The 19,084-nt window shown below is 41.4% G+C and overlaps 1 protein-coding gene across 2 annotated transcripts in view; it reads left to right on the top strand.

Moving 5' to 3' along the window:
- Positions 1-1,208: 1,208 nt before the first annotated feature.
- LOC144681885 (anillin-like) overlaps positions 1,209-19,084 on the top strand; it is a 71,591-nt gene continuing 53,715 nt past the window's right edge. Inside the window, exons 1-5 of one of the 2 annotated variants that reach the window (XM_078543990.1) lie at positions 1,209-1,610; positions 7,981-8,105; positions 12,923-13,129; positions 13,822-13,934; positions 16,095-16,161. In XM_078543990.1, the coding sequence (XP_078400116.1) occupies positions 8,018-8,105; positions 12,923-13,129; positions 13,822-13,934; positions 16,095-16,161 (475 nt within the window). In that variant the 5' untranslated portion in view covers positions 1,209-1,610; positions 7,981-8,017. The remainder of the gene's footprint in view (positions 1,611-7,980; positions 8,106-12,922; positions 13,130-13,821; positions 13,935-16,094; positions 16,162-19,084) is intronic. The other variant, XM_078543988.1, reaches the window with a different exon arrangement.

Genomic DNA, 19,084 nt, shown 5'->3' with positions numbered 1-19,084 from the left:
CCATTGCTATTACAAGAGGTGAGAATTTTTTAAAGATAGATGTCCAGAACCAATGTCACTCCTTCCAAAGATGAAACACAATCGACAACATCATGAGCTCATTTCCATTTACTGTGTTTTTGTGGAGAGTCATCGAGTGAAATAAAAACAGGAAATATTGCATGGCTCTCGAGGATTGTACATAGAACATACTGGGTAAGTGGATACGGAGGATGCATGGAGGACATGGAAGTGGCATGGGTGAACTGACAGTGCATGAGGTGGCATAGGGCTAGGTAGGGGTGAGGGGCATGGCATGGAATGGGGGTGAGGGAGTTTAGGGTGAGGTTTATGGGGCCTTTAAATGATGTTGGGAGCTGGGCTGCTGTGTTGGGAGAACTGTGACAGGCTTTCTAACCGCCATCCACACCCACACTCTTCATGCACACTATTGTGGCCCAGAAAATGCACTGCACACCTGACTCCTGTGTAATAAGACAAAAATCCCAGGCAAAGTCAAAGATAGATCGGGTGTGCATTTCAAAAGGCACAAAAGTGCACAGGTTGGGTCTTCTGGAGCCCACAAGAAAATCTGGGCCCTGGAGTGCCTTTAAAATAGTGATACTCCCAGAGATGCTTATTCAGGCAAAATTAATACAGGGCCAAATAAGAAGACATTAGAATAGATGACTGAAAGCTTAGTTAAAGAGCTGGGTTTCAGGTAGGTCTTAAAGGAGGACAGAGATGGTGGGATGGAGTGTTTTTTTTAAGATAGAACTCCAGCGCCCTACATGCTAAACTCAGCTAAAAAAAACAGGGAAGAAGAAAAAGGCCTTAAACTCCACTCCTACCAAAGATGAAGCGCAATCAACACCATTGAGCTCAATCTCATTTGTAGTATTTTTGTGGCGAGTCATGAAATGAAAGTAGAAACTACCAGAACTACTCAGCAGCTCAGGCAGCATCTGTGGAGAGAAACAGTGTTAACGTTTCAGGCATAGAAACAGAAAATACTGGAAAAACTCAGCAGGTCTAGCAGCATCTGTAGAGAGAGAAACAGAGTTAACGTTTCGAGTCCCTATGACCCTTCTTCAGTCCCTTCCCTTAGAAAAAGGGTCATACGAACTCAAAACGTTAACTCTGTTTCTCTCTCCACAGATGCTGCCAGATATGCTGAGCTTTTCCAGCATTTTCTGTTTTTGTTTCTGAAGCTTTAACTGTTTTCCTCTCCTGCTGAGGATGTCCAAAATTTTCTGCTTTTATTTAAGATTTCCAGCATCTACAGTATTTGACTTTTGGATTCGTGTCTCAGGAGAATAATAGGGAGCATTATAGCATTTTCTTCGCTGACATGCGCACTGTGCTGGTCATATGACCGTTGTAAGAGCGCATGCGTGGGAAAAGGCGCTGAATTTAAACGGCAGGAGAGACGGTTGGAGCTTTCGGGGAAGTGAAGACTGGAACTGCGGTCATTCACCGGGATCCAAGGACCGAGACAGTGGGTCATTCACCGGGATCCAAGGACCGAGACAGTGGGTCATTCACCGGGATTCAAGGACCGAGACTGTGGGTCGTTCACCGGGATCCAAGGACCGAGACTGTGGGTCGTTCACCGGGATCCGGCGGAGGCGGTAGGTCTATTGAGTGAGTGAGTAGCTGCCGTTCACTGGAACTTGGCTCAGGACTGGGGGGGGGGCCCTCCTCCCGCGTCCCCTACCCCAGGCGCGACCTCCTTCCCTCGCGTCCCCCACCCCACCCCACCCCAGGGCGCCCCTCCTTCCCCCCACCCCACGTGCCCATCCTTCTCCCCACCCTGGGCGCCCCTCCTCCCAACCCCGGACGCCACTACCTCCCTCTTCCCCGTCCCCCCCCCCCCAACCCCGAGCGCCCCTCCCTCCCTAACCCCCCCAAACCCCGGGCGTCCGTCCCTCCCTCCCTAACCCCCCCAAACCCCAGGCGCCCCTCCCTCCCTAACCCCCCTCCCCCCAAACCCCGGGCGCCACTCCCTCCCTAACCCCCCCCACCAACCCCGGGCGCCCCTCCTTCTCCTGTCTTCTCTCTTTCCCCCCCACCCCTCTTCTGTATTTCTCTCTCTCCCCCCCCCCCCCCCCCCCCAGATGCCTCTCCTTCCAAAAAATCACATCACCTTTTTAAAGATGTGTTTAAATGAACTTCGTAGCAATGCACCATTCCCCCACCCCAATAAAACCCACAACTTGTCATTAAGCACTTAAACAGAAGCTCTGTGAAACAAAATCTGACTCTATACGCTGTTAACATTAAGACATATGTCATAAATTGGTTAAAGAGGGAAAGTAAACGTAAACCTGTTCCCCTCCCCCCCCCCCCCACTTTTTGGAATCTCCTCTATTCGGATCTTTGCTTGAAGTTAAGTCTAAGAATTTCTCAGCTGAATGGAATTTGCCCAGTGAAAGTTTGCCAGATTACGCCCTAGTTTGGAAATTCCTGCAGGGCCTTTGAATGTGCTTGCCGCTCAATGAGCTGAAGGACAGTTTAAAATTAAAAGCTTTGCAACTGTCATATTGATGCTATCCATTATGCATAATAACTTATGTCCTGCAATTGGAGTCTTCAGTTTTTTTAAAGAAAATGAATTTTGCATGTGCTTTTGAGTGACACTATGTTTAAGTGAGAACGTTTCGAAGCGGATTATTATTATTTGGGTCTACTCAATTACACCACACTGATATGCTCCAATTTCCTCTGTTCTGAATAAAATGATTTGAGTTATACTGTATTTTTTATGTTTGAACCTGGACGCGGAGCCATTACAGCTGAACTTGATCCTGTAGTCTGATTTTGACGTGTACACTTTCAGCAGGGATATTGAGAAGTGAATGGGACCCTGGACATTCTATCATTTCTCTTCCTCACATCTAGGAAAGAGACCGGTTGCCTGTCTCTTCCAGCTCAAAGTTGAGTATGGCCAGCGATTAGGAAGGCAAAGGGTGTTAGTTTTTATTGAAAGCCAACCTGCAAGTACAGCAATCAGTTAAGGCAATGGTATGTTGGTCTTTGGAACAAGAATATTTGAGTATAGAAGTAAAAATGCCATACTGCGATTATAATAGAGCCTTGGTGAGACTGCACCTGAAGTATTGTTTGCAGTTTTGGTCTCTGTACCTAAGGAAAGATATACCTGCCATAGAGGGAATGCAATGAAGGTTCACTAAATTAATTCCTGGGATGGAGAGATTGCCCTGAGGAAAGATGAAATAGACTGGGCCTTTAATTTCTGGAATTTAGAAGAATGAGAGGTGATCTCATTCAAAAATACAAAATTCTTAGGACTCGACAGGGTAGATGTAGGAAGGATGTTTCCCCTGGCTGGTGAGCTTAGAACCAGGGGACACAGACTCAGAATAAGGGACAGGCCATTTAGGACTGAGTTGTGGAGGAAAATGGTGTTGGACTAGAAGATCAGCATTGATTTCACAAATGGCAGAGTGGGCTCGAAGGGCTGAATGGCCTACTCCTCCTATTTCTTATGTTCTTATGAAAGGGGGTTTAAACTGTTCCCTAGTACTAGATCTGCTCGAGGGGAAACATCCTCTCAGCATCTACCCTGTCAAACCCCCTAGAATCTTGTGTTTCAACAAGATTACCTCTCATTTTTCTGAACTCTAGTATGTGCCCAATCTGCTCAACCTTTCCTGATAAGACAACCGCCTTATACCCATGAACCTTATCTGAACTGCTCCCAATACAAATATATCTCTTCTTGAGTAAGAAGAGACAGTACTCTAGGTGCAGTCTCACCAATACCCTGTACGGTTGTAGCAGGGCTTCCCTACTTTTATTACTCCATCCCCTTGCAATTAAGGCCAATTTTCCATTTGCCTTCCTAATTGCTTGCTGTACCTGCATGTTATGTTTTGAAATTCATGTACAGCCTCGCTCCATTTAGATAATCTGCTTTTCTATTCTTCCTGCCAAAGTGGGCAACCTCATCCCCCCCACCATTGTAGTACATTTCCAAATTTGTGCCTACTCACTTAACCTATCGAGATCCCTTGACAGACTGTCTTCTCACAGTTTGCTTTCCTACCTATATTTGTATCATCAAATCTGCCTATATTACAGTCAGTCCCTTCATCCGAGTTATTAATGTAGATAATAAATAATTGAGGGCCCAGCACAATGTGGCATTCAACTTGTGACAGTTTGCTGACCTGAAAATGATCGTTAATCCGGACTTTATTTCCTGTTAGTAAGCCAATCCTCTATCGATGAGCTCTTGTTTTGTGCAGTAACCTTTTTTGTGACACCTTATCGAATGCCTTTTGGAAATCCAAATACATAACATCTACAGGTTCCCCTTATCCACCCTGCTTGTTACATCCTGAAAGACCTTTTAAATTTGTCAAGCAATGATTTCCATTTCACAGAATCGTGTTTACTAAGGCTGATTGTAATAACTTTCTAAATGTCCTGCTACTACCTCCTTAATGGATTCTAGCATTTTCCCAATGATGGATGTTAGGCTAACTGGCCTATATATTCCTGCATTCTGTCTCCCTTTCTTGAAAATAGATGTTCCACTTGTAGTTTTCCAATCTGATAGGACCAATCCAGAATCTAAGGAATTTTGGAAGATTACAACCAATGCAGCCACTTCTTGTAAGACATAGGAATGCAGGCCATCGAGCCCAGGGGACATGTCAGCCTTTAATCCCTTAGTTTCCCTAGTAATTCTTCTCTAGCAATTGTGATCATTTTAAGTTCCTCCTTCCCTTATTCCCCTTGATTTTCTTCTATTCAGATGTTTTTTTGTGCCTTCTGTGAAAACAGATACAAAATATTTGTTCAGTCTTTCCCATTTTCTTGTTTCCCATTATTAATTATTCAGCCTCATCCTCTATGGGACCAACATTCACTTTAGCTACTCTTTTCCTTTTTATATTCTTGTAGAAGTTTATACTGTCTGTTTTTATATTTGCTAGTTTTTTCTTGTACTCTAACATCTCCCTCTTTATTGTATTTTTAGTCGCCCTTTGCTGGTTTCTAAAATTTTCCACAATCTATGGGCTACCACTAATCTTTGCAGTATCATATGTCTTTTTCAATTTGATACTGTCCCTAATTTGCTTAACCGCAAATGGGTTGAGGAGAGATCTCGGAGTTGTATGCACTTATATTCTCTGGTATTTATAAGAATGAGAGGTGATCTTTATTGAAATGGTAAAATATCAGAGTGGGTAGGTGCTTGAGGCTGATTCCCCTAGCTGGAAAGTCCTGAACTAGGAGTTGTGGTCTCGGGGTAAGGACTGACGTTTAGGACTGAGATGAGAAATTTTTCACTCAGGATTGTGAATCTTTGGAATTCTCTAATCCAGATGGTTAGTCGATGATTATTTTCAAGACTGGATAGATTTTTTTGGATGCTAAGGTACTTGAGGGATAGGGCAGGTGGACTGAACTTCAAGAGCAGCTCTGATTTTACTGAATGGGAGACCAGGCTTATGTGGCCTAATGCTGCTCTTGTTTCTTATGTTCTAATAAGCATTGCATAACATCTTAGCTAGTTACTCATCTTTTCTTTGAGATCTTGCTGTGCGCAAGTGCTGTTGCATTTGCAGAACTAATGAGTTGTTTGTGATCTGTTTGGAAAAGTTCTGTTAGCTATGATGGGTTTATTCTTTGTAATGCTCACCACAGTGAGAAACCGTATTCAGCCTCCAAAGATTGAGGGATAAATATTGACCAAGACACTGGGAATAAGTCCCTGGTGCTCTTGTCAATAGTGCTGCAGGGTATTTTACATTCACCTGAGAGAGCCTCAGTTTAATGATTCATCTGAAAGACAGTGACTCCTTCAAAGTACAGCACTCCTTCATTACTCCACCCAGTGTCAACCTCTATGATTGTGCTGAAGCCCTCAGCATGGGGCTTAAACCTGTAACCTTTAGACTCGGGTGAGAGTGCTACCAAGTAAGCCACAGCTGACTCTCAGGAGGACTCTCCTGGGTGTTTTAAGACTATTTCTGCATAATGTTTCTAAACTTAATTTCTGGTGCATCTGATTTTTTTTAAAAAGTGACCTGTTTGTTGCTGACAGTTGAATCCTGGGCCTATGGTGTGCTTCAGTACTCAAATGGTATCATATGGTTCTAGAAGTTATAAACAGCACTGCATTTACTTTTTTTATGGACAAAAGGTCTGTTTTTAAGTGGCATTTCCAATGCATGCTACATTGGAATGTAGGCCATGGCTTTGTTTTTGTCCTGAGGTTTTTTAAGGTAGTCTTTTATATTTACTTCAGATGCGGTGTTTCAAAAGTACATTTGTCTCACTTTCTTCCCTACTTAAATGCAGCAAAGGGTGCACGAAGGACTCGAAGGGCTCAATGGCCAGCTCCTCCTGAGTCCTATGTTCCTATAGACAAGGGATTTGAGGGTTATTTGGTGTTGGGGGAGGGGGGGGGGGAGGGGGTGCAGTGGAGCTGAAATCACAACCAGATCAGCCATGATCTTATCAAATGACACAGAAGGTTTGAAGGGCCGAATGGCCTAAATCTACTTCTAAGTCCTACTTTCTTATAGGACAGCTTTGTACAAAATGCAGCAAACTCAAATTACATCGGTTCCCAGTGAATCACCATTGAACTCAAACAGGATGTGCATTGTATTACACCCAGATGTTGTTCATGGGCAAAAGAACTGTATGATAACACTCCTGAGTATGAAAGCACACCATAAACCCAGGATTCAATTCTGTCAGCAAAGCAAGCAGTTCATTTTTTAAAAAAAATCAAATGCCCTAGGAAGATAGAAATGGTGTACCATGTGATGACCAATGTATTGCTGCCAAGTTGGAGCTTGTTCAGCTTTGAGACCACAAAGTCTAATTGAGCTGAAGCTGTGCTTTGCAGAACAATGAATCTATTTATTAGGTGTGGGACTATACAGATTAGAAAATGCTTGTAGACATCAAGGTCCAGGTCAGAGCCATGCAGCATTCTCTTGATGCCTGGTTTTGTTTGGTTTGTCTGGAATGTGGTACACAAAGTGCAATCTAGATGCAATGTTTTTTATGCCTATGCCAAGGCAATTAACTTGCAATTAAAAATAGTGCACTTTGTGTAATGTACTCTGCTGTGTATCTGGCATGCAGCTGAGCATAACGACACAACAGGTAAGGAAAGCTTCACTGTTTCTGGGAAGACCCTTGCAGACTTCTTTCCAAATTCTTTTACTGCCAATGTGCACCTCTTTCTCAAATTCTACATCCATCTCTTACAGCCGCATAACCTCAGGCTCCCACTGAGCAGTGCCAATGGGAGATTTTTCTAGAAAAAGCTTTGTTTAGTGTGCATCTGTCACAGCCTAAACACAATCTTAAAAGAACATAGAGTCTGAAATTTGCACGTACTTTCAATCTCTTGATCAGGGCTCAAAATACGTGGAGTTGGCAGGAAAATTCATTCTTAAGCTCACATAGCCTACAAATTTTCTGAGACCTCAAGGAAAAAGAAATTGACCCCCTGCTCTCAATTGTCCATACACCCAAACAATTAAACTGTGACCCTTAAAAGTGCACAGTTCCACCCTGGTGGTAGTCATTTTGCATTAATGGCATAACAAATTGCAAAACAATATACTGGTCACAATTAGTTGGAGGATATCATGGGTACGCTATTCATGTATATTACATAGCTTTGTTATTCCTTTGGCCATATTCCTGTATCAGGAATCTATGGACTGTCATTGGTAAATTATCAGCATTTGCAAATCACTATCTGTTTAAAGCCTGCACTTTTGCATTCTGATAATGAATTTTGGGATAGTGTAAGTAGTGATCGTTGCAACTAGAATGCACTTTTGACTTGCTTGCTGCTTTGGACCTCAAATCGCCACAGCAGTATCTTGTTTCCCTGTTATATTTGGAAAGCAATCTGCAAACTGCTCTAGAGTCACTTGAATGTAAAACATACAGTGCATAATTATTTATTCAGGCCTGCCTTCTTTTCTTGGGTCGCAGACAGAAAATTGTATCCAAAAGAAGAGGATAAGAAAAAATGTCTCTTCACACTGTAGAAGCAATGTTGCGAGGCCCTTTGAAACGACTGAGACAACAGCCTGTAGACAGTGATGGAAATGGCAGCGGTGAGTTGGAATGTTAAATTGCAAGCATTTCTCAATGCTTCTGAGCTGTTTTTTTTAAAAACAGGAGAGAATCTTCTGGTCTGTTCTGTTTGACCCCACATGCATTTTTAAGAGGTCAAATTTATTTTTCTCTCCTGACATACTGGGTCAGATGGTGGTTCAGAGTTGAAATTTGCTTGGAACATGCAATGTCTGTCCACAACTGGTAGCGTGACATTTTTGCCCCCTCTCTTTGAGACACCAACATTTTTTTTGAACTACGTCAACATGTTTATGACATTCTTCTGGGCCTCTTTAAAGTGATTGTGAAAGAGTGGAATACAGTAATTTGTGTACTGTTCTAAATCCCATTATTTCTTCCTTGGCTGTTTGTTCTTCTATGGTATGTCCATTTACCTACTCAGCTTATTAATTTATAATACTTTCCCCTTCACTATTCTGAATTCTTTCTTCAAAGGCTAAGATTTACCTGCCTGTTGAAATGCCCATTGCCCCAGACCACTGCAAATGCCTTGAAATCCAAAACTTGCATCCGTTTGCTATTTGCTGAGTCCCATTTAGTGCATAAGCATATTAAAAATATGGACTCAAATAGACAAGCGTTTTCGTTAACATTGTCATGTTGCAATTAAACAGCCTTGTAAACTCCTGCAAGGTACAAAAGAAAACGTAATTAATTATATTTTTAAAAAACTAGTCTCAATAAAAATAGAATTTTGGGATTTTTTTCTCAACCCTCAAAAGTGATCAAAAAATATTTTGGGGGATGAGTAGTGATGAAGTATATTTTGTACACAAGGACATCAACCTCCTCCAGTAACCTGTTCCTGTTCTTTCTTTCCTTCCTTCCTTCCTTCCTTCCTTCTTTCCTTTCCTTTCCTTTCCTTTCCTTTCCTTTCCTTTCCTTCCTCCTTTCCTTCCTCCTTTCCTTTCCTTTCCTTCCTCCTTTCCTTTCCTTTCCTTCCTCCTTTCCTTCCTCCTTTCCTTTATTCGATGTGGGTGTCGCCCATAAATGGGTAATTCTCAGGATGGCAGGGGCACCACAAGGATCAGTGCTGGGACTACAGCTGTTCACAATCTGTGTAAATTATTTAGATGTGGGGACCAATTGTAACATTTCCACATTTGCTGGTGACACAAAACTAAGTGGGAATATAAGTTGTGAGGAGGCTTCACGAGGATTTTGACAGGCTGAGTGGGCAAGAACATGGCAGGTGAAATATAATGTGAATAAGTGTGAAGTTATCCACTTTGGTAGAAAAAAACCCAGCGTATTTCTTAAATGGTGACATGTTTGGAGGTGTTGATGTCCAAAGGAACCTGGGTGTCCTTGTTCATTAGTCACTAAAAGCTAGCATGCAGGTGTAGCAAGCAATTAGGAAGGCAACTGGTATGTTGGCCTTCATCGCGAGGTGATCTGAGCCGCAGGAGTAAAGATATCATGCTGAAATTGTATAGAGCCTTAGTGAGACGGCACCTGGAGTGTTTTGTACAGTTTTGGTCTCCTTATCAAAGGAAGGATATACTTGCCATGGAGGGAGTGCAACGGATATTTACCAGACTAATCCTTGAGATGGCAGAATTGTCATATTGAGGAAACTGGGCCTGTATTCTCTAGAGTTTTGAAGAATGAGAGGTGACCTCATTGAAACTTACAATATTCCTACAGGGTGTGACAGGCCATTTAAGACTGAGATGAGGAGGAATTTCTTCACTCAGAAGATGGTGAATGTTTGGAATTCCCTACCCCAAGGGCTATGGAAGCTCAGTGACTGAGCATGCTCAAGATAGAAATCGATAGATTTCTGGATATAGATGACTTCGGGGGTAGTGGCATGGAGGTAGATGATCTAATTGAATGGTGGAGCAGGCTCGATGGACCGATGGTCGACTCCTATGTTCCTATGCCTGATGTCAGTTTGGCGCAAGCACTTTCACCTGCTTCACCATAGATCTTCCCCAAGGTCAGAAGTGGGATGTGTGCACTGGTTTCCAGTGTTCAGTTCCATTTGCAACTCCTTGGGTAATGAAGCAATACCTGGACAACATTCAAACTTGGTCTAGTAATTAGCAAGTAACATTTATGCCACGCAAGTGTCGGCAATGATCATCCCCAACAAGAGAGCCTAGCCACCTCTCCTTGATGTTCAATGGCATTATTATAGCTGAATACCCCACCATCAACATCCTGGGGTAACCATTGACCAAAAACATCACTGGGACATCCAGATAAATACTGTGGCTGCAGGAGGAGTTCCGAGGCTGGGAATTCTGGGGTGAGTAACTCGCCTCCTGACTTCCCAAAGCCTGTCCACTGTCAACAAGGCACAAGTCAGGAGTGTGATGGAGTACCTTCCACTTGCTTGGATAAGTGCTGCTCAAAATTCAGTTTGATCCAGGCCAAAGTAGTTCACTTGATTGGCACCGCCAAATATTTTGTTTGTTTTCACAGTGGAAAAGACAAGTCCCATACCAGAAATAAATGATAACCTAGAGGCTAAAAGGAGAGAGGAAGTTAGGGAAATTAATATCAGCAGAGGTAAAGTATTGGAGAAACTAAAGGGACTAAAATCCAACGAATCCCTAATCCCTGGGACTTGATGCCTACAGCCTAGAGTCTAAAAGATAGCTGCAGAGATAGCAGATGTGCTAGCAATGATTTTCCAAAATTCTTTGGTTTCAAGAATGGTCCCACTGGATTGGAAGTTGGCAAATGTTAATCACTTTTCAAGAAAGGAGGGAGAGACAACCGTGAATTACTGGCCAGTCTAACATCAGTTGTTGGGAAAATTCTGGAATCTATTGTTAAGGAAGTCTTAACAATGCACTTGGAAAAGCATAGTCTGATTAGAACAAATCAACTTTGGTTTTACTAAAGGGAAATCCTATTTGACAAATTTATTGGACTTCTTTGAGGATGTAACTATTAGGGTAGATAAAGAGGAACCAGTAGATGTAGTATACCTGGATTTCCAAAAGGCATTCGACAAGGTGCTTCACAAAAGGTTGATGGGCAAAATAAGGGCCCATGGAATTGGGGATAATGTTAGCACAGATAGAGGGTTGGTTAACGAATGGAAAAGAGAGTGGGCATGAATGGGGCTACATTAATGACTTGGATGAAGATTCAGAGTAATGTTTGCTGATGGTCCCAAGACAGGTGGGAAGGTAAGCTGTGGGGAGGACAGAAGCTGCAGAGATACAAACCAGTTAGATAAGTGGGCAGCAAGATGGAAGATGGAGTATAATATAGCGAAGTGTGAAGTTATTCACTTTGCCTGTAAGAATAAAGAAAGCAGAATATTTTTCAAAAGGTGAGAAACTTTTAACTTGTTTAAAGGGTGTGCTTAAACAGGAATGCCGAAAGTTAGCATGCAGGTGCAGCAAGCAATTAGCACGGCAAATAGCATGTTGGCCTTTACTGCAAGGGAATTGGAGTACAAGAATAAAGTCTTCCTATAGTTGTACAGGGTTTTGGTGAGACCGCATTTGGAGTACTGTGCAGTTTTGGTCTCCACATTTAAGAAAAGAAATATTTGGAGGGAGGTACAGTGAAGGTTCACTAAATTGGTCCCTGGGATAAAGGGGTTGTCCTATTTTGAGAGGCTGAGTAAATTGGACTTTTCTGCTCTGGAGTTTAGAATAATGAGAGGTGGTCTCATTGAAACCTACAAAATTCTGAAAGGGCTTGATAGGGTAGACACAGATTGCTTCTGCTGGTTGTGGAATCTAAAACGTGGGGGTACAGTCTCAGGATAAGGGCCCAATCATTTAAGACTGAGATGAGGAGAAATTCCTTCATTCAAAGGGTTGTGAATCTTTTGGAACTCTCTACCCTAGGGATTGTGGGTGCTCTATCGGTGAATACATTTTAAGGCTGGGATAGACAGATTTTTGGTCTCTTAGAGATTTAAGGGATATGGGGAGCGGGCAGGAAAATGGAATTAGAGCCCAAGATCAGTCATGATCATACTGAATGGCAGAGCAGGCTTGATGTGGTCTACCCCTCCTATTTCTTATGTTAAATTAACAATTGTGCTACAGATTCCACAATGTGATTTAGACAATGTTTATCATTTGTGGTTGTATCACTTTAGTCTACCATTTGTTGCACTTAATTTCATAAACTATATATATTTTATTCTTTCGCAAGATATAGATGTCGCTGGCTAGGCCAGTGTTTGTTGCCCACCCGTAATTGCCTTTGAGAAGGTGATGATGAGCAGTCTTCTTGAATTGCTGCAGACCATGTGGTGTAGGTACACCCACAGGGCTGTTAGGAAGGGTGTTCTAGGGTTTTGGCCCAGTGATTATAGTTCCAAGTCAGATGGTCGTCTTATTATGTCCACGGACAGTCTATACATGGCCCAGCCAGAACTGGACACGTTTATGTGCCTTTTTGTTGAATTCGGCAAGATCTGCAACAGTGCAGGGTTCATCTTGCAATAGGCATTTCAGGAGATGTTGCATAGTCTGTGGCTCAGTTCCACATTCACAAGTTGTCAGGCTGGTGTGTGGCTTGAGGGGGAACTTGCATCAGATGCATGGGAACACCTACCCTTTACCACCTAGCAGACCACCTGGTAGAGGTTGAAGGTTTGGCAGGTGCTGTTGAAGGACATTCAGCCAGACTAACTCTTCCAAACTACTGCCCTTAATGTCTTGCTATTTTAACAAATTGTATTAATAGTTGACCAAAGTAGACAAGATAAAAATGATAAAAATTTTAAAAGGGGGACTGCCTCTGAAGTGGTTACCTGTTGCTCTGTGTAAATTTAAGTGTACTTGATTTGTTAATGGAATTCTCTGATTTCCAGAACTGCTGCTAGATTCTCTAAAGAGGCAGAAGTGTTCTTTCTTGGATGAAGAAAGAGAAAACGTTAATCCTGTGGAATCTATTTTTAATACTTCCAAGAACTTTCGAGTCCTCGAGCAAGAGATCAAACCAGATACTCCTGTGGTCCCATCAGTGAAATCAAGGCTTCATAGACTGGCTGAACAGCGAAAAGCTTGGGGTTCTGATGGTATGACTTTAGCCATGCTGTAAAAAAAGAAAACTTTCTTTACAAGTTTATGATATGTTTAGTATGATACAAGTTATTTCCAATTTTTTCCTCCGTGCAGCCAGTTATAAGTACAGCTCCATAGACACCAGTAGCTCTCTGTTACCTCACCTAGTTGTGGTAGTGAGAAGTCTCGTTCTTTCCTGAGGCCAATGGCTGTGATCTATTGTGCCCTACAGCTACCAAAGCTGAGATGAACTGATTCCATAGAAACTAGGAATGTGGCTCCATTCTGAATCTGTTGAAGGAGCTATCTTTGTCACTCTAATTGTTGATGCACACTTGCTTAATTTGCGCCTCCTATGAAGGTTGCTTTTTGGCAATTGCAATGCTGTTTCATTGCATATAACTGTCTCACTCAAGTGTACTTGAACAAAACAAATATGGAAATGTAAACTTAAATGCTTAGTGGCAATCTTTTAGTGTGGCATTCAGCCTCTATCTACAGTTTAAAAACAATTCAAAGTAACCTAGTAGCTTATGCATAATGACACATTAATCTCAGGATTTTAACTTCTGCTAAAAATGTACATGATCTTGCAAAGAACCTTATTTTGATGCTTTGGAGATGGTTTGTTTACGTGAGATAAGTGGGGAGCTGATATCCAATAACTAATGGGAGCACTCCCAACAACTATTGTTCTATCTCTCAGAATTTTCTCCTGGTACGCAAGTATCTTTGGGCATGAAAAATGGGCAAGTCTCTCCAGGAGAAACAGGCAACTCCTCTTGGAAAGATGAACTAACCAGACCAGCTATTAAGAAGGTACTTGAATCCACCCATGATCTGATGTGATCATTTTCTTTTTTTATTACCTAAGCTGTGGGGAGGGAAAATATGAACTCATTGAAAATGCTTTTTGGTATTATTTGAAATGTTTCCACCCTCTCTCCTTCCCCATCTTCCATTCCTTCTCCAAACTGAGCCTTAAGGACATGGTTATCTTGCTTGTTCTTTTCTAAGTGGCATGGTCTTGTGATGTGTAAGCATTCAATGTCAGTATACTATATGCAAGGAATAAGTGATATAGCCTAAATGGCCTTTAATAAGCTAACATCATAATGCTGGATGTGAACTGATTTGAGTTTAATTATTCCTGCTCCTTTCCTGTTCCCTATTATAGACAATACTATATGTAATAGGCTAATAACTTACAAAATCAGTGGTTGCTCCTATTGCATGTTTAACTTGAAGCAATGCCTGATTTGCTCCATTGTTTTCTACTGACTTCTATGTAGACCAACAAATGAACGGGAACAGCAAAGTTTGGCTGCAGTGATAATTGTGAAGACAATCCAATGATGAAGCTACAAAGCTAGATTTTACCTACAGCTGTGTGGATATGTGATCACTACTTTCAGAGCGTAGAGCACCTATACATTGTTATACTCTGCCCCTTCCAGCCAAATGTGCCACTATGCTAAAGATTCAGTGTTCCGTTTGTTCTGTCAAAATTGCTATAATGCTCCAGATCAATACAGTTGGGTACTTATTGAGATTAACACTCCATCCCACCTCCTCACCACATGTTCAAATTCAGCCAGAGCCTGTCTGGCTGTAAGGATGCTGTGATATTAACTGGGCATATCGATAATGCAACATTAGACACTAAACTGAATTTTGTTGGATAGAAAATATAAATATTTTCATTGTTAACCCTTTTTCCTAATCTTAATTTGAGCCCCTATGCACCAACCCCACCCTCCCTCCATAATACAAGATTTTTAAAGTTTACTCGAAATTTTAAAAAAATTTCAGCATTGGCAAGGCTGACATTTATTGCCCATTTCTAACAATCCTGAGTTAATGAACCTTTTTTTATTGAATTGATTTTATTGTAGTACTTTGCAGCTGAAAGCAATTTGCTAGGCCGCTTCAGAGGGCAATTAAATGTCAAACATTAGTGATGGAGCCATGTAAAGATCACACCAGGCAGAAGTGGCATGTTTCATAATCTAAAGGATGTTAGTGAACTAGGTGATTTTTTTTCGGACTATATTGTGATATTTTGATTTGTATTCTCTGGATTATAATCCACGCGTCTGGATTTTCCCTGTGGTAACAGAACAGCTATAATGCTCTATCCATATTGTAATTAGAATCTTTATTTTCTTGCATCTGTACAGTTGTATCTTTAGGCACCAATTGGAAAGTTCAATGTTTATTGAAATCACTTAGAAAGCTGCAAACCACTGCTTTTGGAGCATATTTCCCATGCTCTGACCTGTTTGCTATTGCTCACCAACCATTCACCAGTGAATTGATCCTCATCCCCAATTCTATAAAGTCCCATATTCCCTCTCTGCCGTAAAGTCAAGTCAGAGGAATTTGTTTTCTTCTAACCCATATTGCCAAACTCCAGCTGCATCACTACAGTACTGTACCTTAGCCTGAAGCTATGTACATCACCAAGATCACAGGATAAATCCTTGGTCCATTAACGGCGAGGACACTAGTGTTGTTTGGGGGGCTGAACAAGTTGGATAAAATTAACTTAAAAGCTCCAACTCCTGATTGTCCAGTATCCTCAGCTGAAAAATGATGCCATGGGATTAAGATCAGTTGTGAATCCTCCTCTATTTATTTAAATAGTTTTCTCCCTCTAGATTCCCATACGATTGCTAACCACTTGAAAGATACTGAGGTACTGTACCTGAAGAAAGCTATTCATCCTCTAGGAAGAGCATGTTGATCTCATTGGGACTAAGCTAAATTCTTTTCTATTAAAGATTTTGTGTGAAGCTTTTTTGAAAGGAATGTGATGTTAACTAGAGGAGAATTGTAGTACTGTGTTTTTCTTTTATAATTTGGTCTAGCCTGTGCACAGCTGACCTGTGTGCCACTTTCATGTCCTATTGGTATTATCTAAGTTAGATCCCCTAATAAACAACATTTGCTGTATAAATTTTCACTCTGTTGAAGCAGGTCAGAAAGGAGACTGAAGAGAGAGTCATCTTAAGTTGCACAAAAGAAAAAACTACAAAGGTGTCAAGTGAGTATAATCTGTATTAGTCTTCAATTCGAGTGGTGATAGTACCTAAAATTACTAACTGTATCAAAAGTACTCTGGTGTGACTAGATCACTTCTTGAAACTATTGCAAGTTCACTCTTGGCATGTGAATGTGAAGATGCACCTTGGAGAGGCTAGCAGTTTTTCAAAAGAAAAAAATTGGTACGAAAGATTTTAAAAGTGAGGGCTTTTATAATTAACTAACTGACTTCCTATAGTAGTGCACTGTGATGAGGATTGTATGCTTGTCTTGCACTCATTCTTTGTTTGTCTCTTCCGTACAAGCTAGGATCTTGTTTCTGACTCCCTTCCTTTCTATCTCTTTCTCTTCGGTTCCTGTCCTATGTTCTATATCCGCTTTGGTAGCAAAAATAGGAAGGCAGATTATTATCTGAATGGCTATAAGTTGAGAGAGGGGAATGTGCAACGAGACCTGGGTGTCCTCGTACACCAGTCTCTGAAGGTAAGCATGCAGGTGCAGCAGGTGGTAAAGAAGGCAAATGGTTTGTTGGCCTTCATAGCGAGACGATTCGAGTACAGGAGCAGGGATATCTTGCTGCAATTGTACAGGGCCTTGGTGAGACCACACCTGGAATATTGTGTGCAGTTTTGGTCTCCTTAACTGAGGAAGGATGTTCTTGTTATAGAGGGAGTGCAGCGAAGGTTTACCAGACTGATTCCTGGAATGGCGGGACTGACACATAAGGAGAGATTGAGTCGGTTAGGATTATATTTGCTGGAGTTCAGAAGAATGAGGGGGGGTCTCATAGAAACCTATAAAATTCTAACCGGACTAGACAGGGTAGATGCAGGAAGGATGTTCTTGATGGCGGGGGAGTCCAGAACCAGGGGTCACAGTCAGAGGATACGGGGTAGACCATTTAGGACTGAGATGAGGAGAAATTTCTTCACCCAGAGAGTGGCGAGCCTGTGGAATTCACTGCCACAAAGTAGTTGAGGCCAAAACATTGTATGTTTTCAAGACGGAGTTAGATATAGCTCTTGGGGCTAAAGGGGTCAAAGGATATGGGGAGAAAGCGGGAGCAGGCTATTGGGTTGGATGATCAGCCATGGTCGTAATGAATGGTGGAGCAGGTTCGAAGGGCTGAATGGCCTACTGCTCCTCCTATTTTCCATGTTTCTATGTTCTCCATTATGCATTTCCTTTTTTTGTTACTTTACAAAAATTTAAGAAACAAGTTTGAGAGTATTTTGAAAATGTGCTCTGCACTAAAGACTTAGATCGTTATCGTGTTTATAAGGATTATTTTTGTATACATGATTAGCTCCTGCATATTCAGTTGAGTGAATTATAATGTTGAGGTTTAAAGTTTAGCAGATTTTAAACCTTGAAAAACTGAGCATGGAAAATATAAAAGATGGATTTAGGTGCATTTATTTATAATAGAAATTTTGATTATTACATCAATCACCAATACATTTTGTAGGCAATTCTTAAGAGCCATTCTAGCACAATGCTTTTATGGTCATTAATATTGCCACAAGCAGTAGAAGTAAATGCAAATAAATTGTTCTGATCCAGGCAAAAATTGCAAACCACTATGTAATATAACTAAAATGACTTGAAACATTGTAGTAGCCATAAGGATACATTCAAAATATAAAATGACTTACGAAGCAATTACAGAAACATTGCCTACCTGCCTGTTGCTTACCTTTTCTTGGGAAACCCAATGCTGGAGGAATGGAATTCTGGTGGGTAGAATATGGGTGGAGACTGCAGTCTGGTTCCTCTGGTTGTCTGGGGTCAGGGGACTGGTAATGTTTTGAGCACAAGAATTGGTTCATAGTTCACTAAGAACAAAAATCAACGTGATACAAGGAAAACTTTTTCATGCAGTGAGTCGGTAGGGTCTGGAATGCAGAATGGGGTGTGGGCAGATTCAATTGAAGCATTCAAAAGGGAATTAGACAGTTATCTGAAAAGGAAGAATGTGCAGGGTTACAGGAAGAAGGTGAGGAATGGCACTGGGTGTGTTGCTCATTCAGACAGCTGGTGCAGACGTGATGGGTCAAATGGCTGCCTCCTGTGCCATAACAATTCTGTAAACAGTAATGGAAATGTAAATCTGTCAATTTGTGGAGACAGCATGCGTCAGTCAAAGGTAACGTGGGCAGATGGGGCAATTAGGTGAACATTAGGAGGGAGAAAGAAACTGTAGATTAAACCATTATGTATGCCTTGAAGTCATTCCAGGATAAGCAATGAACTCTGGTTGAAGATGTCAACATGCACCAGTTCACATCTTTCCTTACCATCTATTAATTTCCATGCTCAGTTTTTCCAAGTTTAAGAAACTAAATTTTCAATTTTAAACTTCAACTGTGCTGATAGACCTAATTGTATACAAAAATAATCCATATAAACACCAAGGATCCAAGTCTGTAGAGCAGAACATGTTTTCAAAATGTTGTACAAATATTTTTAGAAGCGCACATTTGAAGATAGCAAAAAGGACAGCACAATGGGGAATATGAGGAGACAAAAGGAAGGAGATACTTAGGAAGGAAGTCAGATGCAGATCTTAATGTTTGCAAGAGACAAACAAAGAATCTGAGTACAAGATGAGCAGAGACTGTTACAAGAAGTGATTCCTTATCTACTTGTGTGCAGTACTATAGCCTTTCAGTTTAGCATCTTGACTGGTTTTAAGATTTCCACCTGAAATTTAGAATGTGTAGCTGTTCTTTGGCTGATTCCAATGATTTGCTGGCTTGGCAAGTTGGACTATAGACCAGCTTGGCTTGATGTGATAGCCAAGCCAACTTGTTTTTTGCTGAAAATTAGCTGGAATTATAAATGACCCCAAAACCATTGGAAGTCCCAGGAACTTCATTAGTAAAAATGTAATGTCTTGAGTTGATGCAAACCATTGGCCTTTC

The sequence above is a fragment of the Cetorhinus maximus genome, chromosome 6 (assembly GCF_964194155.1).
Source record: "Cetorhinus maximus chromosome 6, sCetMax3.hap1.1, whole genome shotgun sequence".
NCBI lineage: Eukaryota > Metazoa > Chordata > Chondrichthyes > Lamniformes > Cetorhinidae > Cetorhinus > Cetorhinus maximus.
This window is presented reverse-complemented; position numbering and strand designations above follow the sequence as displayed.